General features: G+C 45.4%; 2 protein-coding genes across 4 annotated transcripts in view; both read right to left on the bottom strand.

The window, feature by feature from the left end:
• Window positions 1–1,547: 1,547 nt before the first annotated feature.
• TAL2 (TAL bHLH transcription factor 2) lies at window positions 1,548–4,887 on the bottom strand. Its single transcript, XM_075560267.1, has 2 exons — window positions 4,759–4,887; window positions 1,548–4,267 (listed from the first exon to the last, which is right to left on the bottom strand). Exon 2 carries the CDS (start codon window positions 4,255–4,257, stop codon window positions 3,931–3,933), a length of 327 nt encoding a protein of 108 aa, XP_075416382.1. The 5' UTR covers window positions 4,258–4,267; window positions 4,759–4,887; the 3' UTR covers window positions 1,548–3,930.
• Window positions 4,791–27,122, bottom strand: part of FKTN (fukutin) — an 81,655-nt gene continuing 59,323 nt past the window's right edge. The window contains exon 11 of one of the 3 annotated variants that reach the window (XR_012786440.1): window positions 4,791–4,882. The gene's annotated coding sequence lies outside the window, so the exon portion shown is untranslated. Of the gene's footprint in view, window positions 4,883–6,350; window positions 6,455–14,260; window positions 14,528–27,122 lie in introns of those variants that run through there. The other 2 variants (XR_012786439.1, XR_012786438.1) reach the window with 2 other exon arrangements.

Raw genomic sequence — 27,122 nt, 5'->3', positions numbered from 1 at the left:
GAATAAACAAATCGATCTCGGAAGAAGTATGGCCAGAGTGTTCCTTAGAGGCCAGGATGGCAAGACTTTGTCTTATATACTTTGGACATCCTCTCAAGAGAGATCAGTCACTAGAGAGGGACATCCTGCTTGGTAAAGTGGAGGAACAGCGAGCAAGAGAAAGGCTTTCAACGAGATGGATGGACACAGTGGCTGCAATAGTAGAACATTCTGTGGACGGCCCAGAACTGGGCAGCGTTTCGTTCTATTGTTCATAAGGTCACTCTGGGTCAGAGCTGACTTGGTGGCACATAACAACAACAACAACAACAACAACATAGGCTCCTTAGAAGCAAGGATGGCGAGACTTGGCCTCATGTCCTTTGGACATATTATTAGGAGACCAGTCCCTGGTAAAAAGGACATCATAGTTGGTAGAGAGTTGGTGAAATATAGGAAGACCCTCAGCAGGATGGGCTGATACAATGGCTACAACTAGGGGTTCAGACACAAGGACAATGGCGAGGACAGCACAGGATTGGTCAGGGCTTCCTTCTATTATACGTAGGGTTCTTATGGGTCAGAACGGACTCCACAGCACCTCGCAATAGCTCCAAGAAGTGTAACCTTAACTTGGTATAGTTTTCTGATTCTGAAAGCAATGACTTCTTGTAGGGCTGTTGTGAGAGTTGTTGGCAACAGCCCCTGTCCTCCGGGAGCTTGCAGCTTGTTCGCACCTAATATATCAAACCAAAAAACACCAAAGCCACAGATTTCGAGCTGATTCTGACTCATAAGCTTCCCAAGACAGTGAGTCTTTAAGGATGTCGGCTGCCCCCCTTCCTCGCTCAGAGGGACCAGGGGGTTGAAACCACCAATCTTTTAGTTAGCAGAGCACTTGGCCACCACACCCCCAGAGCGCCTCAGAATATACTAGTCTGTCTATTCTAGAGAGCAAGGGTGTAAAGCCCATTGCAGGGGAACCCAAAGAAGGCGAGGTTAATCAAGTAATGAAGAGCTATGAGGGCTTCCGGGAAAAGACAGTATTTAAGACGGTTATGGAGGATTTTAGGAAGTAGAATTTGGTGCAGGGAGATGCTGAGTGGAACAACTTCAATGTATGAGAACATACAACCAAAAAGTCGAGTCACCAGAACCAAGTCCAAGGTACGAAAGCGGTGCATCACCAGTGAAGTCATTTTATTAGACTGAAGACTGCATGTTTGGCACTGGGGACGGGCAAGGGGAAAGAGTAGGGCAGGCTTTACCTGGACATGACATTTGTCTCCATCTGGTGGATGAGACCCTGAAGCTCCAGGAGGCGGATGTAATCTGACCATGGCTAGACCACTGCGGAGCTGTGTAAAGGGGAACAGGCGGGAAGCAAGGAGAAATCAAAGGAGACCAGTTCTGGGAGGACTGTGGGTTTCTCGGCCATAAAGATGATGGCAGGCCCAAGCCAGAGAGGTGGCTCTGAGGATAGGGATGACGTTGCATGTGCTCAGTCAATTTATGAAACTAATTTTTTTAAAGAAATGAAGAACACTTTTTCCTTTGAATAATTTATTGGTAATAAATTAATTAAATAACAAATTCCATTCCATGATGAGAAATTCACAAATTATCAATTAAATAACAAATTCCATGATGAGAAATTCACAAAACACATCAGTAAGTGCAATCTTTGGTCACGATACAGCTAATCACATTCTACTGGGCATAACCATTCAAGTCCAAGTGAAAAAGGGTCAGAAGAAGATTATACAGCACACTACAGAAAAGAACACAAAAACACGGCGTTTGCTCATTTTGAGTCCTGACATGCTTGGTAGCTGAGGGGCCCACAGCAAACGTGGAGCTGGCTTTAAGACAAGAAGCTATTTGTCCTGGGTGCCCACTCCTTGATGGTGTGACCTTGGAAATCACGGAAACACTCTGGCCCCGTGTTCTCCTCTGTTGAATCAGGAGCTGACCTTAGCCACATTGTCTAGCTCTGACATTGTATGGCTTAATGGACCTGTTTTCTGTGCCTTTTGGACGTTTCCAGTGGAGTCCACAAATGCTTGATTTTTTCTCCTCCAACAACGGATGCTCTCGCTGGCATTGAAGGGATTCCGACCCGAGCAGCAGGACAGCAGAGGTGATGTGAACTGTCTCAACCTGTCCATTGGGCTTGCGTGATCCAGAGGGAGATGCACTATGCAGTGAACTGGAATAGCTGAACCACAAATTCTTACTCTATAATGACCAACCTTACGTTAGGACCCCGAGGAAGACCCTAGAGCAGGGGTTCTCCACCTTCCTCATGCCGGGACCCTTTCATACTGTTTCTCATGCTGTGGGGACTCTGCAACTCTAACATGATTTTCGTTGCTACTTCATCACTGTCATTATGCTACTGTTGTGACTTGGGCAACCCACAGGTTGAGAACCACTGCCGGAGAGTGATGTTGAAAATTAGCTCCAGACTCATGGGTACAGCGTCAAAGCTTGGGTCCACAAATAATGACAGTTCCTTTCAATAGTCACTTTAAGTTTTTAAATTAAAAAAATCCAAGTTTGCAAAAGAGAGACTCCCGATACAGAAAAGCCCACCCCTTCTGAATAGCTACGTGAAACCTGTACTCAAGCCAAGGGACTTCCGAGTCTCTCTCGGCAAGACAGTTAAATAAACCTCACATGGAACTTACTCTAAGGGAGCACATGGACACCAGCCCATGGAGCGATTAGATAGGAAGTGATCAGGGAGAAGCAACTTGGAAAATGAGGGGAGAGTGGCTGCCTAACTTCAAATATGGAGTCAGTGGTGCTGTATTAGGCACGCAAAAACAGCTGAATTGATGTCTGTTTTACCGTGTATATTTTCAACCATCAACAAAAACCTCAAATATGAAAATGCTAAGTCAAGTATCATTTTTCCTTAATGCTACAATGTCTGTAACACTACTCCAGTGACATCTATCTTTAAAGCTCTGAAGTATATAATCACATGAAAGTATTGCCACAAACTTGAACTCATGGAAATTCTTGAGAAACGAGCACACGTTTAGGGGCAAATCCCCTGCTGTGTGCGTGTGTGTGTTAATGCCGAGGATCTCCTTGGGCTTGTGGGAAGTGAATGGAAAAGTAGTTTAAATGAAGGGTAGTGAAGGAAGACATATTGCCAGGGATGAAAGCCGTGTGCCACTCAGTGAATGGCACGATGCCATCACTATTCAGGGAATGCACTTGCAGGCGCCTCATCCAACTCTCATCCAGCTTCCTTGTAATCACAAGGCACCGAGGTTCAGTTCAGCTTTTCACCAATAAAATCGTTTTTTTCCAGAGTGGCAGAAAAATTTGCATTCCTCTACTGTGTGAGCACTGGAAATCCCAAATCTAAAACCCTTCCATTTCCTACCTGTGGGTCAGAAGGTCTTAAACAAGTGAACTGTCCGGAACTTTGGGGAAAGGTCCCAAAGAAAAGGTCCCAGAGCCAATCAGATGAAATTATTTATACTCTGGCCTCAGCGACGGGATTCATGTTTAAATCCAAATATCAAAGGGGTGGTGAGCCCTGCCAGGCCCACCCCATTTCATTGCCTGGTTGGGCACCATCCCTCTCGATTTGAGATTGAGCCAATGCTTCGTAGCAGGGAAGGCAAATTAGACATGTATTCATTTACTCGTTGGTATTGCATTTCTATTGTCTATGCTAAATATTTTTAGTTTGCTCTTCATTAAATGTAATTCAAAGATAATGCTGGGATGTTCAAAATTAGATTTCCATTTTACAGGCCGTAAATCTGCCTCCTTGAGTTCCCTGCAACTGTCCCTGAGCCACCAGGCATGAAGTGTGAGCTCATGTCTCGCAAATGATTCATCAGATTGAATCTGGAGCAAGTAAATGGCTAATAATATCCGGTGACTTCTGAACAAGTGCTACCCAGAGAGCTGACAGCCTGGGTCACACTAAGGAATGTGGTGGCCTGGACCAGGCAGGGACCCGTGGCAGCCATCCAGCAGAGTGCTGTCCTCCAGGCTCGGTAGGTGGGCCCCTTGGGGAAAGAGCCCCAGAATGTTTCCTGGCGCTGCCACTCCTGTTGGCTGCAGGCCTTGCTCTCCCAAGACCTTGACCAAGAAGTTGATATACCGCATGGCCAGACGAAGCGTTTCATTCTTGCTCAGCTTTTTGTCTGGGGGGTGAGTGGGGATAAGCTTCCTCAGCTTGGCAAAAGCGCTGTTGACATTTTGCTGCCTCCACCGCTCCCTGGTGTTTGTGAAGAGCTTCCTGGTCATGCTTGGGTTCCTGTGAGGGGACAGAAAAGGGCCCCAGTGGCCAACATCATGAAAGAAGCCTGGGAGGCTCACAGGTCCTGCCATGAATCTAAGATGTTAATTCTTCCTGACCCAGAGTTTAGGAAATTCACTCTCATTTTCCTGTTATTGGAGAAGAAAATGTACCACAAGGAAGGGCAAGGCAAGAACAGTGCCCTCCAGCCTTTCCTCCCTGGCTGGTGTACAGCATCCAGTTCCAAAGGCACTATGTCAAAAAGGCCTGTGACCTCTTTTGCAAGCAATTCTTCCTTAATTGTTCAGAATCAGATAGGAATAAGTACATGTGCAAATAAAGTTATATATGGAGCCAATAAGCATGTTGAACATGAAGTATTATAGTATAGTTTCTTATAGTGTATTATAGATTCTTAAGGGGGGAAAGCTATGATCTTATGTTTCATCAATAGAGTAGGATTTAAAATCAAGAAGATTAGAGCATGGCACTTGTGTGGCGTGCCTTACCTGGAAGACCGCACCCCCCTCTGTAAGAAGTGAAATATCCAGACTGGTCCACATTAGAGGAAGGTGACTATGGGGCTGATGGGACCTGAGAGCAGATTGTGCGAGAACACACTGGAGAGTTAGCCTGAAGAAGAAGAAGAAAAGATAAGAAGTAGGTGGCGTTGATCATTCCACTTGGGTGTTGTAGACAAGATCCGAGTGTCTCCGGCCTTTGACTGGGCGAGCTTTCCAAGCTAAAAACCCTCCACTGCCACTGATCCCAGCTCAGATCTTCCAGCTGGGAATCTTCACCGAAGCAGACGACCACATCTCTCTCCCTTGGACAAGCTGGTGGGATCGAGCAGCCGATCTTTTGGTTAGCAGCTTAGCGCTTTAACCACTACACCCCCAAGATTCCTTTCCCAACCCTAGAAGAGTTATTTATCATTACATATCGCTAACTCTTACTTACTTAGCCATTTTTAACTCTTAAAGGCATGGGCCGCCATTTGTTTTCAGATGGCTTTAATGTATATTAATGTGACTATTATTAATTCACACATTAATATTATTCATACATATTCAGGTGAACAAAGTCCAGCTCCTGGCAGTTGGGTGTTTTGGGTGCTATCAATCTGCTACCTGCTCTCTGCCCTCAGTGGCCTTGAAACTGTAACTATTCCTCCCTCTGCCCGTTTGCAAGTACATTCGCTACACCCTGAACTCCTTCCCTCAGCTCTCCACGGTACTTCTGTCTAGAGAAACTTCCCTTTTCCAATGATGTCTTCCAGGACAGCCCAGGTCTCCTGAGTCCTTCTCTCCCTGCACTCCTGAAGCTCTTGGGGGACAGAGGTTGTTAGAAGACTGAAGTGTCTCTTTATGCATCACTTATAGCAGCCCCCAACACATAAAAATCAATATAAAAGTGTTTGTTCAATAGAAATACTAAAATAACCCATGTATTTACAAATAAAATAACTTACAGGGTACTTGAACATGCTTGGGGATGGTATATTAATATTCTCTGACCAAGCCTGGCTAAATCTGCGCAAAACCTCTTCAAAGTGTGGACAAAGATAGTACTTTGATGACCAAGGCGTGCCTGACCCAAACCATGGTACATTCAGTCACCTCAAAAGTAAGTGAAAGTTGGGCACTGAATAAGGAAGACCGAACAAGAGTCGATGTGTTTGAATTACGGCACTGGTGAAGTGCCATGGACTGCTCAAAGAAGAAACAAATCTGTCTTGGAAGACGTACAGCCAGAATGTTCCTTGGAGGCAAAGATTGGGGGGCTTCTCACGCCCTGTGGACATGTTATCCGAGATGCCGGTCCCTGGAGGACATCATGCTTGGTAACGGAGAGCAGCAGTGAAAAAGCAGAGGCCCTCTCGACCAGGTGGACTGACACAGCGGTTGCAAGTCTGGGCTCAAACATACCAATGGTGAGGATGGCAAAGGGTTGGGTGCTGGGTGGTTCTGTCGTACACGGGAGGCCGTGAGTCGGAAACGACTCGCTGGTACTTAACAACAGCCACCGCCGCCAAGCCTGCTGTCATCGCTTGGCTCCTAGTGACTTTGTTCTTGCTGAGAGCCATCAGGGAGCACCTGCTCTGGGCAGGACTTAGGAGCACCTTTGCTCTGAGCTGGGATTGTAGACATGCTTAGACCATGTCTCTGTTCCCAAGGAGCTTCTTGTGTAGTCTGGTAGAGTTGTCTGCACAAATATAAGCACACAAATCACTCAGTCCCATGCTCAAAGTCCCAAGCCCAGAACAACTGTTACTGATTAGAGAAACTTGTACAAGAATTGTGCCAAGACTAATGCTAAGTAGGTAGGGGTGTCAAACTTTTCCCTATATTCTGCCTTCCTTTTGATTTTTTTTCTCTCCTGAGGATGTGAGCTTTTGGGTTAACACCCCTGAATCCCAGACATTCAGTAATACGCCACCCACACCATCCGCAGTACAAAGCTTCCTTCAAGCCCATGCTGCAGGCGGGACTAGCAGGTTAGGAATTGGCGGGTATGGTGGAAAAGCGTGGGCCCATTTTCTTTAAAACCAGCCTGAAGATATTATTTACTGAGGCCCCAGTGCATTGTGAGACTTAAGGTCTTTTCCTAATGTTAAAACATCAGGAACCCCCACCTGGAAACAGTCCTCTTTTCCAGGGCTTCTACCTTTGACTGCTCATTGGAATCACCCAGGTCCTGATTAAATAAAATTCTGCGGCATCCATTTTTGTTGTTGTTTGTTTGTTTACAGCCTCTCGGTGGGTGTGCTGGCTGGATCCACCGGGAAAGCAGATGCTGGTTAAGAACTCCTCTGTGCGTGAAAAGCAGGAAGTTCGCTGAAAAGGAGAAAGAGGTTGCTGTCTCTTTCTGTAGAGGTTACAGCCTCGCAGAGCCTGTGGGGCATTCTGCTCGGTCCTTCAGGGCTGCTGCGGGGCAGAACTGTTGAAGGCATGAGACAGGGAAGCAGGGAGGAAGCAGAATTGTTCAGGAAGAAGCTCCAAGTGCTCTGATTGGCCCAACAGGGAGCAGGCAGAGACCACCTGTTAGAAGCAGGAGCTGAGGCTAGACAACGAAGGGGCTGCTTCCCTTGCAGCTAACGGGCCACTTCTTTCTTGAAGTGAGATTCAAGCAAGGCCCTCTGCTGCTGGCTGGCTCGGTGTGTGGCCAAAGATGAGAATCACCACTCTTAACCTTAGGGAAACCATTTCCATGAAGAAAGCTGATACGTATATACTGTATGCAAGGGACCTGTCATCATAAAGTTACAGGGGGGGCGGGGAAAGCCTGCTCACCCAGAGTTTTAATCAGTACCCAGCCTCGAGGCTCTGCACAAGCCATGTCACCATCCTGAGTCTAAGTGTCCTTGGACCTAAAGTGGCTGGAATGATCCTCCTCGCTCCTTGCAAGGTTGTTTGAAGAGTTAAGTGAAATACTGTATGTGAAGCCATTCTATAAACTATCCATGCCAAAACCAAAATCCAAAACAACAATCCCATTGCCAACAAGTTGAATTTGTCTCATCTCGATGCTATATGGATGTCCAAAGCTGTCAGTCTTTATGGGAGCAGATACCCTCAACTTTCGCCTGTGGAGCGGCTGGTGAGTTTGATGTGCAGCAGTCCAGTGCGTACCCCACACGCCACCAGGGATCCTGTGTAAACTATAAAGTGAGGAGAACTAGGAACAGACAGCGCATTCACTGTACCGCGCCCGGTACAGCTTTCCTGGATTAACGCACGTCCATAAGCGGGCAGCCTTGGTTGTAATACCAGCACGGCAGACGTGGCTGGGAACGGGCAGGGAGGCAAGGATGTTCAAGGAGTCATTTCACTGCAAAGTATGTGGGATCCCCGTCCTGGGTAGGATCAGGATGTAACTGTAATCACTCACTGGGTGAACATCATGTCTTGAATCCATGGGCATCTTCCCAGCATTCAGCCATCAGCAACAGAGGCACTGCACAGAGGTCATGAACACAGACTGATGGGCCAGAACCCGAGTTTGGCTTGGGGCTCTGCTCCTCCCACCTGTGTAATCTCGGGTCATCTGCTTATCTGTCTGTGCTTCAGTTGAGTCATAAATCCAGGGAGACTCAGGATATTGCCTTGCTCTATTACTGAATTGCAAGCTGATATGCGAGAGCAGGGTCTAACTGTCTAGCTAGCACACTTTCAGTTGCCGCAGGGTCTCATAGCAGGGAGGTACACTCTAGACTTTGGTGTCAATACTTACAAAGGGCCTACTATGTGCCTGCTGTACTGCCTGCCGAGGATGCTGAGAAACACAACACAGGCAAACATCCTGTAGGGCCTGTTGCCAGAGTGACAAGCAAACAGGAAGCATAGAGGCAGCGGGAGCAGAATCCACACTCCCACACTCAGGGCCAGTTCCCATTGGGCCATGGATCCTTTCAAAAGCAAAGGGAGTAGACCACATGACGCCCAAAGTTTCCTTTCTGCGCTGAAAATCCATAAAGCCCAGCCCATTGCCTTTGATCTAACCAGAAGTGTTTACCATGGGCCAGAACCCACTGAACGGGCAATGGGTTTGGTTTTCTTGGTTAAATTCTTTCAGCATCCCTTTGTCTTTGGGATCATAACCTCCAGCGCTGTGATTAGGGGACACACGGTTACCCCAAATAGGAAAGCCTCCATCACGGAGGACTGAAGATCAGTAACCCCAATTATGAAAGCCTCCATCGCGGAGGACTGAAGATCGGTTACCCCAAATATGAAAGCCTCCATCCCTGAGAACTGAAGATTGGTTACCCCAAGTATGAAAGCCTCCATCGCGGAGGACTGAAGATCAGTTACCCCAATTATGAAAGCCTCCATCGCGGAGGACTGCAGGTGGAAAGGGACCTTTGTTCCCGCAGCTGTGCTGGTTGCTTTGCGTCCAGGATACAGGGAGGAAAGTTGTTTGTAAGCGTCTCTTGTCCTAAAACGGTCTGGCTTATCCCCTGAGCAAACTCTAGACCATGGGGGATCTTTTTTCACCTGGGAAGAAAACCCGATTAGGCAGAATAAACTAACTGTGGTGTTCTCTTCTATTGTGCAGAAGAAATCAGGAGAGGCACGGACAGCCTTCTAAAATGTCGCCTGCCATCTTAGGAGGGGCTTAATTAGTGTTCATTTACCATCAAGTGTGTTACTCCCCTTTACAGGGTGAAAAAGAAATCAGTGATTTGGCAAGCTGAAAAAGTTCAGCGTCGAGGTCACTGAAAATACTAAAGTACTTATTAAATCAAGAGAAAATTGCATGAGTGTTTTCCCAGTTGCAAGGGGTGATTACTGCTAATCTTGATTTCAGAGTAATTTAAGAGCTCAAAAAACACAGCAGATGCCACCGACTCAGAGAAGATTTGATAGACGTTGACCTGGGGAAGGAGTGGTTTATCCAAGGTGACACAGGGAGTCAGAGGCACAGACTGGGTATTCAGGCCTCTAATGTCATTAATGATGACTCCCGCTGGGCCAGGGCTTGTGACCTTTTTTTTTTTTTTGCCATGGACCCTGAGGAAGTCCATGGATGGACTCTTTCTTAGGACAATGATTTTATTTATTTATTCATAAATCATTTTATTGGGGCCTTGTACAACTGTCATCACAATCCATACATACATCCATTGTGTCAAGCACATTTGTACATTTGTTACCATCATCATTCTCAAAAGCATTCTCTTTCTACTTGAGCCCTTGGTATCAGCTCCCTCCCCTCCCCTCTCTCAGGAACCCTAGACAATTTATAAATTATTATTTTTTCATGTCTTTCACGGACCAATATCTCCCTTCATCTACTTTTCTGTTGTACTCAAGACACTACCATCATGTCAATTCCAACTCTGGCCCCCCTATGGGACAGAGTACACCTGCCCCTGTGGGGTTCCGATGCAGTAACTCCTTACAGGAGTGAAAAGCCTCATCTTTCTCCTGAGGAGCAGCTGGTGGTTTCAAACTGGCTGACCTTGAGGTTAGCAGCTGACGGTGTAACAGTAAATCAGAGTGCTACATTTAGGGTAGAGGTTAGAGGAAACACAAAAGCAAAGTTTCCTAAGGCAAACATAGGCATCCCCTGGATGCAATCTCCATACTGCAGGGGAGGGTGGGAGTGGCTCCTGGGTTAAGTTGCCAGGGTGGGAGGAATGTCATGGTAAGTACGCAGATGTCCACACACATCTGGACTTCCATCGTTACCCATGAAGGGGACACTATCCGAGAAACGAAGCAATGACATTAAACCCAAGACCCTGGCACCCATGCCTCCACAGGAACCACTGTTCTCTGTAGCCGGTAGTTTCTAGATACACAGCTGCTGCCAGGGGGAAAGACACAGCACAGGGCCCGCCCCCATCCCCACCCTAACATTCCTGGAGGGGCCTATCCATTGCATTCATTCCATTCATACAACTCTTTTTTTTTTTTTTTTTGCTTAAGACATCTAATGCCTCTTCCTCGCCTTTGGTCTCTTACATATTTCTCTTGAGAGTAAGTACACACTTCCTCTGGAAAGTCAGAAATGAAGGGGCGGGGAAGGAGCTTACCATCTAACACTAAACACAGCTCTACTTGTTGAAATGATAACACGAACACATGCTCAATTAAAAAAAAACTGCATTGCAACATGTGAAAGGTCCTCACCATCTCTCACACCCCAACACACACAGACCTACTTCAGGAAATGATTAAAAATGCGATTCTGTAACTTACACTGTTCACTGAGACAACACATGAGGCACATCGCTGCGTTTCAAGTACATCAATCCGGGGGAAGCAGTTCCAACCCACCTAATGCTGTGCGTGTGGAACAAAGACCTGGCGAACTGCTCCTCTAAAGTGCACAGCTTAGAAAATCTACATGGTCACCTATGGTCGTCGAAATTCAGCTTCCAAAACTGGGGCGGCCACCTGGTCCCAGGTGAGCTCCTGTCAGCTCCTCCAGCCCACCCATCCCAACCTGCTGCCTTGCCCCTTGCATTTGCACCTCTCCTTTTTCTATGTCCACCTCTGCCCTCCCGGCGGAGCAGTGCCCTGCAGGATGAATCCGCAACAGGAGCCAGGAGTCCAGCAACACACCTCGGGGCTACGGTTTCCCTAAGTGGTTCTCGGAGATGGACGCAGGGGACCAGCCCTCACGCCTCCAGGAGGTGCAGGCCGCCCCAAGCCGCTCGCCACGGGGGCAAGCTCGGCGCCCCCGGAACCGGACCCGTTTCCAGGTTTTCCCACCAACGGTCTCGACGGCCATCGCGAAGTCACCTGCAAAGTCACCAGGAAAGTGCGGTTCGAACTCAGGTCTGGTTGCGCGCGTGGGACCCGAACTCACCTGAGCCCCAGAAGCCGGCGCACCTCGTCCTGGAGAGCCACCGCCCCGCGCCGGCCCTGCCGCACAGCACGGTGTGGTCACAGCTGCCTTTATAGGACGCTATCCTTTGTCCCACGGGGCCCCGCCCGTCCCGGACCCCTGCTGGCCCGTTTGCTCCGGCGCCACTCCCCTTCCTGGGACCCGCCTCGTCTGTGTCCTAGACCGGAGAACAGAGCCAGGAGACGGGTGGCAACCCCTTCTTTGTGTGAGGCCAGCGACGGGAGGCGTCCTGCCACCACCCAGGCTTCAGGGAGACCTGCAGCGGCGGGCAACCCCGGGGGATGTCCGTGCCCACTGTGCGCCTGCCAGGTGCTAATTATGTAGAGTCCCCAGTGAGTCTTCCTTGTAGCCCAAAGACCACAATCGTGGTGTGGTGTGTGTGTGTGTGTGTTGCGTTGGAAGAGGGTTCCACAACCACTGAAAGGCAGAGATGTCAGAAGGCACACTGCAGACCACCGAATCAGGATTTCAAAGAATTCGGTAGCTTAATCCTAGGCAAATAACTTCACTTCTGTCCACCTCTATTTCCTCACCTGTAAAGCGAGGACAATAGCATTGTGAAGATTACCCTGCTTCGTGCAGAGTCCCCCAAATAGTGCCTGGGTGTTCTTGTGGTAGCGAGTGTGCCTGGTCCCTAGTCTCCCTGTCCTGTGAGACCGATGGAGGGAGAAGTGAAGGATACTTCTTGTGAGTGCTTGCGGGTTGGTTTTGCATCAGTGCTGCCTGCCCGTGCTTGAGGATGCTCTCAGCGCCTGGGCAAACTCTAGCAACCCACTGCTTCCAAGTGAGGAATGAGCAAGACACCTCTGCTATTGGAAAACCCCGAGTCCTTGGGTTTGTTTGCTCCTCTGCTCTCAAATCTAATTAAGACAGTTGCCTGAAGTGCTAGATTGGGGATGAGAGGTGCCAGGCAGGTGATGAAAGCTTTCGATGATCTGCTTTTAAAAAGCCCACAGGCTTGCTGGGAAAGAGGACACAATAGAAAGGACTAAGTACAAGATAGTGCCAAATGCTGGAGAAGCAGAGTGTGTCATTAGTTAGGAAAAAGGATGGAGTGATTCTTTCTGGTTGAAGAATCAAAGATTACTGGTAGGGCAAGTGACATTTAAACTGGGCACCCAGCTCTGTCCTGTGAAGGGTCTGTGTGAGTAATGTGAAGTCCCCAGCCAGGGTGGACTAAGGAAGAGCTGTGTGCAGGCCCCAAAGTGGGCTTCAGGCCACGTGGTCAGGACATTCAGCATCCCAGGTATCCAGTGTGTAGTCTAGAAGGTGGGGCGAGGGTGTTGGCTGAGAGAAAACTCTTGGGACTGGAGGAGCAGAGACGGGGGTTTTCTACAGCACAGACCAAGTGCCCGCGTATCTGGACAGTACTGAATGCAGATGACAAATGCAGCAGCAGAGGAGCGTCAAGGCAACGGGATGGTTTGGCTAGGGAAGTGATATGCTTAGTTTTGTGGGCTAGAAGTCCTATCTTGGTGGCAATGGAGAGGATGCGTTGGCAGGTGGGTGGATTGTAGAATGAACGGGTCCATTGCACACAGGCACAAAAGGATACGTTAGAAAGGATACCCGCAGAGAGCCCGGCTGGCTCCCCTTCCTGCTCTCGGTGGGTGCTCCTGTGTGCTGTGGAAGGGGAATTGCTACCTCACAGTGCCCACTCTGTTTCGACATTGCGATCTATTAGACCACCACTCTGATGGAGTACATTTCAGATTTTAAACCAAGAAACCTCATTTTAGCCGAAATTCGGAGGCGATACATCGTCTCCATGGAATATACTATTCATTCTTTGGTCGGTTGGTTGTTTTTTAAAGATTGTGGCCACTAGGCAGCAGGACTGGAAGTGCATGAAGCTAAAGGAAGCCACCCTCGCTGTAAGCTAGGATCAGTGCCGTTGTCCGAGGACTGAAAGGGACACAGTTGTGTTGGCACATTGAGATTCGGCTTGACTTTTTTTTTTCCTCTCAAAACTTTCTGTAATGCTATTGTGGGTTTTATAATGTTGAAAATGGTGCCCCATTCTACTGGGAGATTCTGTAGTGACAGGCCCTGGCTCAGTTCATGCCTCCCAGTGTGGGGAGTTGAGGGGCCAGGTCCTGCAGGAGAATGGGTTGAAGTAGGAATTTACATAATCTGATTATTGGGGGATTAGGTACGGGGGTAGCTAAACACCTCTGTGTGCTTGAGCTAAAACCCTTACTATTCATGGCCCTCACTGCCCCCTGGAGAGACTGCACCTGCAGGCTCCTGGGGAGGAAAAAGGGGGCTGGGGAGGAAAAGGCATGTCTGAGAGAGCTTGGACTAGTCCACGCTCTTAGGCTTTGCTGCTTTAATTGATCTGTCTGGATTAGCCTGTGAATGCTGGATCACTAGACCTATGTGCAGCGGAGATCAGCTTCAAGAAAGACCAAATCTGAGGGTTTGGGAAGGGATTTCTGCCACCTCAGGTGGGTGTAGGTCAAGGTCAGTTAGCCAGAGTGCAACAGTCAGCAGTAAACAGTTTTAAAACCTTAACACCATTCTCAACCCCCAGTTCTGCATCTCTAGCACCCAATTCATCCATCCGTTCCTCTTCTACCCACCCACCTATTCGCCATGAATCACTCAATGTTCATCACATGATCTGTGGCTTAGTTTAATTAATCTATCTTTTCATAGTCATACTCATTGCCATCAAGTTGCCTTGAACTCATATTCATCCTCTATCACGTTTCCAAGGTTGTAAAGATTCTGGGGTGCAGTAGCCTCACCTTCCTCTCTCAGTAAGTTCTACTCTGTCCTCAGGATTGGTATGAATTAGAATCAGTTCCATGAGAGTGAGTTTTGAGTTTCTCCTTCAGAGCAGATAGTGGGCTTGATCCACCGACCTTGAGTTCAGCAGTCCGGAGCTTTAGCAGACAGTTGCAATCCTCTCAGGTACTGTAAATGTTGACATTTTCAGATTTATTAGTAAAGTCATTGTATGGATAGTTATTCTTGGATTAAAAAAAATCTACCTCCTGTCTAATGAAATGTTACGGATTCTTTCTCATCTTGATTAGCGTTGCAGAAATGTGTCCATTTTATTGTTGTTTTTAAAGAACTAGCTCATTCATATGATTTTCTCATGCATTCATTTCTACTACATAGTTATTAAATTTGTTCTTTCTCATTTACTTGGTTTATTCTCTTTCCAGCTAACTCGTTTGCTCTACTTGAGGTACAAAAGCATTTCCGTCTAAGAGCTTTCTTCTGTTTCACATTTGCAGTGTCACTGTGATTAATTCCTAATGTCTGTAGTTTATTTGCCTTAGTTTTTAAATGAAAAAAAAATTCAAATGTGGGTGAAGGGAGACAACAGTGTAAAATACGAAAATAAAAATAATTATAAATTATCAAGGGTTCATGAGGGTGGGAGGGGAAACGAGAGGAGCTGATACCAAGGGCTCAAGTAGAAAGAAAATGTTTTGGAAATGATGATGGCAACATATGTACAAATGTGCTTAATACAACTGATGTATGGATTGTTATAAGAGCTGTGAGAGGCCCACAATAAGATGATTTATTAAAATAATTAAATAAAAAGCCATTTAAACGTGAAAAAAAGAGAAAATGTTCTAAAATTGAGGTCATGACTGTACGGTTCTTTTTGATACGACTGAACTATTGAATCATATGATATGTGAATTATGTGCCAATAAAATTGTAAAATATTTTTTAAACTTTATCTATTTTAAGTGATGTGCTATTAATTTTTCATTGTATTGTGGTATATTAATAATCTGCTTGGGATTTAAAAAAATTTTCTCTGGTAAAACATCTAAATTTTCTAAATGCTCTATGGGTTTAAAAAGGAAGGTATTCTCTTATTAGGTGTTATGGTTTCTATCTTCCTCATTAGCTTTGCATACTATTCTGTTCATAGTAGTCTGTTTTTCCTTTAAAAGAAGGAACTCAATGGTGCCCGGCTATCAAAAGATAGAGCATCTGGGGTCTTAAAGGCTTGAAGGTGAACAAGCGGCCATCTAGCTCAGAAGCAATAATGCCCACATGGAAGAAGCACACCAGCCTGTGCCATCATGAGGTGTCAAAGGGATCAGGTATCAGGCATCATCAGAACAAAAAATCTTACCATAGTGAATGAGTGGGGAGTGTGGAGTGGAGACCCAAAGCCCATTTGAAGGCACTGGACACCCCCTTACAGAAGGGTTTCGGGGAGGAGAGGAGCCAGTCAGGGTGAGATGTAGCAACGATGACAAATACAACTTTCCTCTAGTTCCTAAATACTGCCCCCCAGCCCCCCTCCCACTATCATGATCCCAATTCTACCTTGCAAGTTTTGCTAGACCAGAGGATGTACACTGGTAGATAGGAACTGGAAACACAGGGAATGCAGGGTGGATGATCTCTTCAGGACCAGGGGTGCGACTGGCAATATAGGGAGGGTAGAGGAAGGATGGGTTTGAAAGGGGGAACCGATTACAAGGATCTACATGTTACCTCCTCCCTGGGGGATGGACAACAGAAAAGTGGATGAAGGGAGACATCAGACAGGGAAAGATATGACAAAATAATTTATAAATTATCAAGGGTTCATGAGGCAGGGGGGAGCGGGTAGGGATGGGAAAAAATGAGGAGCTGATGCCAGGGGCTTAGGTGGAGAGCAAATGTTTTGAGAATGATTAGGGCAATGAATGTACAGATGTGCTTTACACAATTGGTGTATGGATGGATTGTGATAAGATTTGTATGAGGCCCTAATGAAACAATTAAAAAAATCACACTCAACAAAAAGAAACCACCACACTTTGAGAAAACATTTTTTCTGTGACTGAAAAAAGGGAAAAAAAAGAATGAGCTCTAGGATCAACTCCTGCCATGAATGAATCGTCTATATTACTGGGGTTTTAGTCTTCTTAATCTTCAGTAGGGAAAGCTGTGTGAAAATCTCCTTCCAGTATCTGGTGCCTGCTCTTCCTTTTGTCCCAGGAGTGGTAGGTGTTAGACTGTTGTGTCTTTGATGTATCCCATCCGAGGCAGAGACTCACTGCACAGTTTCACTGACATTATGAATTGTATCCTATATCATCTCAAATGGTCCTCTTCGTTTTGCTTCTTGTCATGGATCAATTTTGTTGATAATAACACAACAATCTCTATTTCTCAATCTGCATTATCTCATACATTGGGAAAGTCTGCTGCAAAGGACCTTGTGTTAAGGTGTTAAGGTGTTGAAAAGCAAAGATGTCATTTGAAGGCTACGGTGTGCCTGATTCAAGCCATGGTGTTTTCAATCACCTCATATATGTGTGAAAACTAGACAAAATTAAACGAAGAAAAATCAATGCATTTGAATTAGGGGGTTGGTGAAGAATATTAAAATTACCATGGACTTCCAGAAAAACAAAGCTGTCTATCTTAGAAGTACAGCCACATACTCCTCAGAAATGAGGATGGCAAGACTTCATTTCACATCTTTTGGACATGTTATCAGGAGGAATTTCACTCAAACTTCCTGCCAGAGTCGATTCTGGCTCATAGCACCCATTTGGGATAGGGTAGAACTGCCTGTGGCGGTTTCTGAGACACTATAACTCTTTACTACAGAAATGAAAGCCTCCTCTTTCGGGGGTAGAACACCTGGTTTTTCTAACTGCTACCTTTGCAGCTAGCATCTCTACACATAGCCACTAGGTTACCAGGGCTCAGTCCTGGAAAAGGATCATCCTTGAAGTGGAAGACCAGGGGAAAGAGGTGGGCCCTCGAGGAAATGGACTGGCACAGTGGCTACAACAATGGCCTCAAACATAACAATTAGGACCTTGAAGGACTGATGGAGTGGGTGCTGAGTGCTCATCCTCCTTTTTTAAGGACTAAGTTAGGTGTGGAATGAGGCCATCGATTTGCCTTTAAAGTGAGGAATTATATATTTCAAGTACAAAGTCACACCCTATTACGTTGGTCAGCCTAGACAAACAATGCCCCTGGATGAGTTAAATATTCAAGGAGACCTCGGTTGCAAGGACTCAGCTTTACTCACTCACTGCCGCTGTGTTGATTCTGAGTCAAGAGGGCAGAGGAGGATTATCTCTGGGTGCTCAAGGCTTGACATCTTTACCAGAGCAGACTTTGAATCGTTGACCTTGCAGTTAGCAACTCAATGTGTAACCTACTATGCCACCAGGACTTTACTTGTGGTCCTAAAGTATCTTTCCAGAGCCAACAGACACTGCAAATTTTCATGGATGTTAATGTCACTTGTTTCACAGGACAACTTGGTGACATGCTCACAGCCTTTGGGGCTCTTCTTACTTTGCCTCACACTAACCTACGCCCCCTAAAAAAAGAACCAGGCCCGTAGCTGGGAGGAAAGCAAGTGACAGGAAACCAGGACATATGAATGGGTGACATCCCACTGCTCAGCCCGAGAGGCGCCCCACCTCTCTCGTCAGAAAAGAGTGCTCTGGCAGTGTTTTAGCATGGTGCAATTCCTTACCATCGCTCCCTAGTCATGCAGAGTGAAGGGAAGATGGGGCATCCTCAGGCCAGTCCGGATACAGAGGAGTGGGATCCTTCTGAGCCTTATTCCTATCAAATGGGAACCATAAATACCCACTGATTTACTGTGGATTAAGTAAGATAAGATACTGGGAATTAGCAAGCAAGAGGCAATTTGGCATAGTCATTAAGAGCAGACCTTGGGTTTGACTTTGAAGACTATGGGGTGAGGTGAGGGAGTCTGAATTCCCGTTCTGATACCAGTTGTCAACCTGGGCAAATTATTTCACTTCTACCCCGCCCATGAAAAAAAATAATAAACTCACTGCCATACTAACCCATAGCGACTCTACAGGACAGGGTAGAACTGCCCCTTTGAGGTTCCAAGACAGTACAGTAGTTGAAAGTCCCATCTATCTCTCAGGGAGCAGCAAGATTGAACTTGCAGATCAAGGCCCAACTCAAACCACTACACCACTAGTCTCTTTTTTCTCGGGCTAAGGTCAATGTGCTTGTGTGTGTCCATGATCACAATAGGCATCTCATAAAACCAGAGTTTCTCAATAAATATTTTATTTTATTTCCAGAGTAACGCTATCTGAAAGCTAGATGAGAAATCCTCCAATAACACTTTCATAATTTTCTCCCATCAATGTCCTCTCTGCCCAACTGCTATTACAAGCATTTCTTGCTTGCCAATATTGAGGGCATAAGAGGCCAGAGCGAGGCGAGAGACATGTCAGAGGAGAAGAACAGCTTCTCTTGAGCACCAGGTCTTCTGATCACCGGGCATTTCCACTTCCCAGCTCGTCCCAGGAGCTCTTTGTAACAACCACACACCCAAATCCACCACTGCACCTGCTCCTTCTGCCCAGAGCAGATGTTAACCTTGGCAGCAGTAAGCAAGGCACACATCTGTCTCAAGAGAGCAGGCCTTGCTTCCCCTACTCTGCCATCTAGTCAGTGCTGACTCATAGTGACCTGTGGGTTCCCAAGACTGTAACGGAAAACCCAGCCTTTCCCCCACTTTCTCTCCCCAGTTACCAATTAGAGGTAGGCACAACCCTGGCTGTGCCCAGCTGCTGACACTCTCAGAACGAGGGCTGACTTGGCTTTGACTCTCAGCCTGGAGCTGAGTGCCTCCTATTCCAGCCAACCAACCTAGGGGCAGGGGGGAAGGGGGGGTTGGGGGAGGGTAAGTTAAGACCAGACCCTAGAAAAAAGAAAGGGGCAGGGGCAGGGTGGAACTCCCCCTTCCCTCTTTACTCTCTGGTCTTTGTATCAAGTTCAAGGAACATGACTATCAGTGCTCCAGATGAGGATTTCGATGCTCTGTGGGCAGCAGATAAGAAGAGTACAGGCTACTTGCAGAAAGTAAATTCATTGAATACGCCCCATAAAGTCAATATTGTCATGCTTATCAGTTGTCTTTATTCCCCACTCAGCCCCACCCCCTTGGGGACCAGACTTAAAATCAAGCCCCCAGCTCCATGGGCTGGGGAGTGGAGGCGCAGACTGGGCTAGGGAGAGAGCTTGCCCCCAGGCCACATTTTAGGCAGGTGGGAAGTAGCACAGGCTTCAGCTGTCCAGAGCTCTCAGCTTCCCAGACAGACAATCCCGAAACACACACAGTGGTGGGGGCAGGGGATGAGGGAGGCACCCTTTGGCCACTTAAATCCTGCAGATGTTTCCAGGGGGCCCCACTGGAGCTTAAGAAATTAAACCCAACCTTCACTCTGCCTCAAAACAACCAACAAAATACACTCTAGAGGACACCTTAAATCTCCCTCCCTCACCAACCCCCTGTGGGAAACAGAAAGATTTTTCTCAAGTCTGCCCCCAATAACAGTTAGACTTAGGACACTGCTTGCAGCTAATGGTAAATGATTGTCAAGTTACTTCCCTGAAGGCAGTCAGCTGCCAGACTACTGTCTGGTCCCACCACAAATAGGGCCCACTCCCTGCAGTTAAAGACAATGGCCTATTTCTCCCTAAAGGCGTGGGGCCATCAGTTTGGTCCCTGCAGGATCGGTTTACACCCTACTGCTAATGGTTTCTATGGTGGGTCAGAGAACAGGTCACACCCAAACCAGCTCAGTGACATCCAAAGTTAGGCTACCATCCTGAATTTAGGATCTGCCCATCTTGTCACATGTATACTCCCAATCCCTCCTCTTCCTATTGCGTGGATACCCTTAGATCACCCCCCTCCCATTACCGTATTACCTGTAGCACAATCCTTTCCTGTGACATGTCATCACCTGTATAATTTGGGGGCCTGCATGTCCCCAGAGAATATAAAAGCTATGGTTAGCAATAAATAGCTCTCGTTCTCGTTTTCTCTCTCTCTCCCCCCCCCCCCCCCACGTGGACCACCAAATGAGGCTGAGGTGAGTATGCTACCATAAAATATGTCTGACTTCATTATTTCAATCTCTCTTCTCTCATGTTCTCTATGACTGTCACTATAATTTTTACTTATTACCGCTGTACAATTGCGCCTACTGGACCTGTGATGATGTGTTTCTTTGCACATTGTCTGAAATAAGTACATCACTAGCTGAGACTTCAGAACCCTTTCTGAGACACACATTGAAGCCAGAGCAGTTTTAACAGATGTAATCTGTGCTCCGCTCTCCTTGACTATGTACCCCCACGATGGGAAAGGGATGATGCCTGATCTAGCCTCCCTCGGCCAACAGTCTCTGCTTGGGCTCACTGGCCCAGGCAGCAGAATCACGCTGAGCAGAAATGAGGAAAAGTGAACAGAAGCTGCACTTGGCTTGGCCTGATTCAGAAGCCTCAGAAAGCCAGGGGATATCAAGTTTGCTCCTTACGTGTGGGGATGGGGAATAGCTGGGGAGATGAAAGTCCGTTTTTACCCTCGGCTTTCCAGGACAACTGGAGTAGCTTCTCAGTACCATTGGAGCCCAGTCTCCAGAGATGGACAAATACAGGGAAAGGGGAGCTAAGACTTAGAATTTAATCTGGGGGCTCCTCACATTTCCTGGATGCTGCTCTCCCCAGTTCCCACAGCTACGCCCTCTGGTATCCCCTCGTGGACAGTCCATCCCGTCTAATGGAAGCAGGAGGTGTAGGAACTGCTCTAGCACCTTCTCCAAATTGTATGCAGTGTCTGGGCCAAGCACTACCATTGGCTTCCATGTGTCCGCTCACTGCTCCATTCCAGAAAATGTCTTCCAGAGAACCCAGGGCCTCATTGCCAGATCTCCTGCCCTGACTCATCGAAGGGAGCCTCAAATGCTCATTCTAGTTCCCTGGAGCCCTCTGGATAAGACTTCTGTCGTCCCATCACACTTCTGAGACCGCCATTCTTCTACTAAGACAGCTAAAGCTAAGCTTCCCTTTAAGTACTGTGCATTTGCACTGGTACAGATAGTTCTCACCACAGAATCCAGAACAGAGAAGTCCTCCAGAACCAACACTGACAGTAGCAATACTATTGGGGGTAAGAGGGGGAGAAAGGGGAGCCGATCATAATGATCAATGCTTAACCCCTTTCTCCACCCATCCCTGGGGGAAGAACAACAGAAACATGGGTGGAGGGAGACAGCAGACAGTGTAAGATATGAAAACAAAAAAATTTTTAATTACCAAGAGTTCACGAGGGTGGGAAGAGAAAAAAGGAGGAGCTGATACCAAGGACTCAAGTAGAAAGAAAATGTTTTGAAAATGATGATGGAAACATATGTACAAATGTGTTTGATACAATTGATGTATGGATTGTTATAAGAGCTGTAAGAGCCCCCAATAAAATGATTTATTAAAAAAGTGTGCATTTGGTAGCAAGTGTAAGAACTCTGTCTAGTCCTAGGCCCTGAATATTTTCTATTCCCGTGAAATTTTTAGTTTTACATTTCAAAAGGTGATCCATTTTGAGTTAATTTTCATGTAAGGTATGAGATTTAAGCAAACTTCATTTTTTGCCTACAAATGTCCACCATCATTTGATGAGAAGACCAATTGCAGCTTATCTTTGTCAAAAATCAGTTGGACATACTTGTGTGGACCTTTTCCTGAATTCGTTATTCAGCCTCATTGATTTCTGTGTCTCTTTTTACACCTATCAGGGGCTTACGATAAAAAAGAAACCCATTGCTATGGAGCTGACTCTAGCTAGCCTACACATGACTACAGCTGTGAAAGAAGCTTTACGATTGGTCAGAGTGACCTTTCTTTCAGTATGAGGTTGCTTTCAAAGTATAATTATAAAAAGTGGGGGGTGGTCATCAATTAATCAAAATTAGAGGGAGTAGACACTGTCCAGAGGAGCCATTGTATTTCAAGTCAGAAAACAAGGACTTAAGATGTGCTATGTCCACAGTACAGCTCCCTCATTCACAAAGTAAGGGCAATGGCACCTTCCTTGTACATCAGAAGAAATGGATATTGAATTGTCAGGCCAAAATCAGATTTGGATCGTAAAATTTTCTACTACTTTAATCTTTCTGTTACAATTGTTTGAGCTATTCTAGTTTGTGCCTTGCCACTGCAATTTTAGAGTAAGTCCATCTACGTTAAAAAACCTTGGTGAGACTTTTATCAGAATCGCATTAAACATCTACATCAATCAGGGCACATTTGCCATCTGTGCTATGTGAACTAGCACACGCGTGGTCGGTGCGCCTGTCCGTTTATTTAGGTCTCTGTTGACGGCTTCTAACCACATTTTCAGTAGACACATCTTCTGCTTTATTAAGTGTATACGTAAGAACTTTGGAGTAATTGTAAAATGTCACTTTAAGTTTCTATACGTTCACTGTTAGCATATAAGGGGGATTTTTAAAAGTTTGTGGGAAAATGGAATTAAAATATAATGAAATTTATCCATGAACATTTTGAAGTCCTCTTGTACAGAAATACAGTGTATACTTTGCTAAGCTTACAAGTTGTAGGTTTTACAATTTTAATAGATTTGGCATTGTCTATGTACATAATTGTGGCATCTTAAAATTAGTTTTATTTTCCAGTTGTATGCCTTTTCTTTCTTTTTCTTGTCTTATTGTAATGGTATTTCTAATCCTATGAAAAGTTTCAAAGGGTTTGTAGAAAAATGTTGACTCAGATTGGCGAGAACAGACATTCTTGCCTGATTCTTCCTCTGAGAGTGAAAGCACGCAGTCCTTTGCTATTTAGAATCAGTTTTTAATAGTCTCAATCAAGTTGAATTAATTCTATATTTTTAATTTGCTGAGATTTTAATTGATAAGCTAAAATTTGTCAAATCCTTGTTCTGTATCTATTGGTATGTCCGTATGATTTCTTTATTTGTTGATAGATACATTATACTGATTATTTTTCAAATGTTGGGCCTGCTTTGTGTATACCTGAAATAAATCCCACTTGGTCATGGTTCTTTAAAATTTTTTGACACAGCGCTACCTTTGGACAAACTAGGACTTTTTACTGTGCCGTGTCCACAAGTCTGATGTCAGTGCAAATCTTGTAAAACCCAAGGTTTACAATTGTATTTTCTTGAAACATGCCACAGTTCCCACTGCAAAAAACCTAATAAACTTCATTTTATTGACTTACTGGCATGTTCCTGGTGACCATGATCTTTGACTGGTAGGTTGGGAATTCTTGGGATTCCCAAGTATACAAGTTTGTGTTCCTTGGTAGTTACATAATGTTTTCAATTTGAGAGTATTAAGAGGGAAGGGGTAGAGTTTAGCCTATCAGGCTGCAGCTAAATGATCTCATTTGGAGGTGCTGAGGAGATAAATAGCTCGCTGGAAGCAGGACACATGCTCACTTCCTGTGAGACATTACTGAGGATGAGCCTGATGGAGCTATACTGATGCAGCCAGAGCCCTGGAGCTGGAGGAGCCACGTGGAGACCCCTGACAGCACTGAGATGCTTCCACCACTACACAATCCATTCCACCCACTGGCCTGTGATCTTCCTGCATTTCGTGTCATTGCATGTGTTGCGTTGTGTCTAAAGAGGAATTTACAGACTGGTACTGGACATTTGGGCTAGTATAGGATTTCTGGACTTGATCTGGACTGGGATGTTTTCTTAATGTACAATTGCTCTTTATATAAAGCTCTTTCTTATACACAGATGAGTCTCCCTGGGTTTGTTTCTCTTGTCAATCCGGACTAACACTTGTGCATACCACTAGGGTGGCTGAACTTCATTGCACTGGTGGCAAAATATCATTTGATAGGGTTGTTTGAGTTTCCTACTTCAAGATGTGGAAACAAACAAAACATCACAAGAGATTATAAAATTATAAAATTTTACTCATCAACCCAAATTAGACAATATATTAAAATTTTTTGATCAAAACAATACTATCAAAGGCATTTTCAATAGTACCACAAACAATCTGTACCTGAAAGTAAAACCAAACTGTACACTGGTAAACAGACACTGCAATCTACTCATGATTTTGTTTAGAGAATTCATATGCATCTATTTCTGTTAGGAAGTAGAGGAGACACATAGTTACATATGATTTTCCTTTAACAGACCCATGAGCTATTATCCAAGTTCTGAAGTTAACAGAGGCTGTAAAATCGGTTGTTTTTTAAAAAAACTGTATTGTGAGAGCTTCTCCGTGGTTTGCTAATGGGTCCCTACATAATCTGTTGGGGTTGGGGTGCTTAGGTTAGGGGCACATTCTAGGCTTAGAGTTCTGAGACTATAGTGAAAGATCTCATTAGCAAATTTATACTTGTCTACTTTAGGACTGGTTCTAATAAAATATTCCACCCTTGAATCTGTTTGACCTGTAAACTGTAATGGGATTTCAGTGTCATGCAGGGCAGTTTAAAATGGCATCATGTAATCTGCTGATTCTTGCCTGGTCCATGAGAATGTGCAAATGAATTTGTCCATGTGAAAGAGAGAAACACAAATTTGGGGCAGAAGGCAGAAACGAGTGTTTTCAATTCTCCTCCTTAACACTGACACATTCACCAGCATTGACAAATTATACGAAACTAAGTACTCCATATCCTTTCTGTCTTGAAATCAGGTCATCTTATTTTAGCTAGGCAAAGATCCAACAGCAAGAGGGGAAGGTTTACCTCTAGGGAAAGTTGGAACATTGAAAGAGAAGCCCAGGACAAAAGTAGGCACTGACTCTGTGGAGGCAGAGAGAAGTGCTTGGAACTATGAACGCTGGTAGCAGAGCACAGCCTGTGGGCTGGTTCCACCCTGCACACAGGTAGCCCTGAGCCGGAATCAACTCCATGGCAATGAACAAGAACAAAAATGGAATAAAGACAGCTCGAAAAAGTTGGCGGAAAAATGAAATGAAAAGATAAAGGAATTTTTCCACAACCTTTTGAAACCTGCTTGTATGAAGTGACCCTAGGAAATGACAACTTAGCCTACAAAATGAAAATACAAGTTTGAATTAGAGGAGGTAATTTGGGAATGTCTCTAAATTCCTAACACATAAAATTTGACCTTCAATAACCCTAATAACGAATTAACCCTTTTCCTCTTCTTAAGCAAATGCAGTCATGCAGCATTCTGAGTAAGGCAATGTGTCCTGCCACAATTTCTTTAAATTCATCTGAGGACCCTTTAGAAAAAGGACCTTGGAAGAAGAAAACAAACATGTCTTTAGCACTTACTTAATCCTAGGTTTGATGCTAAGAACCTCACACAATCTTGCCATTTAACCCTCCTATGACCCCTCAGAAACATCTATCACTCCCAGTCTTACTCACGTGAACACCAGGCTGATAGGTTCTCCACTCTAAAATCCCTCATGATGAAGGAGAAATTCAAGCCTGGGCCTTACTCTTAAGTTTGTCATCTTCTTATGGTGCCACAAAGTTACAGGTCACCCAGCCCAGGTCTCAATGATCGAGAAAGAGGAAGGAAAAAGAAGTAACTGCTAATACTCTTCTTCATATAAATTATTTTGACTGGTCAGTAACTGGGCATTTCCCAGGTTTGAAAAGCTTCCTGAGTGATAATGGTGTGCTAGGAGGTAGAATGTGGCACTTCTGTCTAGGTTTTGAAGGGAGATTTTACCTGAGAATTTATAATAGGATGGATGAAATAACTGTTTGCTTTTCAGAAATTAAAATTTGAGGGAGACATAGAAATATTTATCGTCTTGGATGCGTGACACTGGGTCAAGTTCTAGGTTTGAGGGTGGAGGCGCTTTCCAAGTGTACTCAATTTCAAATGTTGCTCTGGTCAGCGACCTGGGAAGCAGTGGCTCTCTCCATGTACAGCTGTAACACCCTCACTGCCCTAGGTGCTAATTAGAACCTTGTAGTTACTAAAGAATAGAGTCATAGATGAAAAAATACTTCTGAGCACATTTGTTCTCAAATACTCATATTCATAACACATTGTTAATGTGAACAATCAAATCCAAAAAACTCGCTGCCATCAAGAGGATTCTAACTGAAAACAACCGTTTAGGACACATGGTGAACTGCCCTCTTTGAGTTTCTGAAGACTCTACATTTTTACAGGAGAGAGAGCCTCATTTTTCTCCAGCATAACACTGGTGGGTTTTCATTGCTGACATTGTGCTTAGCACCTCAGTGTGAAGTTCACACTGCCTCCAGAACTCCTGAACATTAAAAGCAGTCTAAATATTTGAAACTTCATTCTTCAGACCCCTTCCTCCTTCCAAGTCAACCAGAGAACAAAACCTGAGAAGTAAACAAGGACCCCAGTTACATGGGAAACAAGTCACTAAATCCACTGGCATCAGCTTGCTTCTGACTCAGTCTTCCGACAGGACAGAGAGGAACTGCCCCAAAGGGCTTCCAAGGCTGCAGTTTTTAGGGAGAACCCTTGGTGGATCAGTGGGTCAAACATAGGACCATTTACTGAAATGATGGTGTGGAATCGACTAGCCATTCCACAGGAGAAAAGATGTGGCCGTTCCATAAAGATTTAACAGTCTCGAAAACAGTTCTACTCTGGCCTCTCTGGCAGTACGTGTCAGTGGGAATCTGTAGGGAAGTAGACTGACACCCCGCCCTTTCTCCTTCCAATTACCAGTCAAATGCTTAACCTCTGTGCCACTGA

Source organism: Tenrec ecaudatus, chromosome 10 (assembly GCF_050624435.1).
Source record: "Tenrec ecaudatus isolate mTenEca1 chromosome 10, mTenEca1.hap1, whole genome shotgun sequence".
Classification (NCBI taxonomy): domain Eukaryota; kingdom Metazoa; phylum Chordata; class Mammalia; order Afrosoricida; family Tenrecidae; genus Tenrec; species Tenrec ecaudatus.
Note: the sequence above shows the minus strand (reverse complement) of the source record. Positions and strands in the feature narration are given on the sequence as shown.

Coding starts and splice junctions, on each gene's coding strand:
- TAL2 (XM_075560267.1), bottom strand. CDS start 4,257: ATGACCAGGAAGCTCTTCACAAACACCAGGGAGCGGTGGAGGCAGCAA.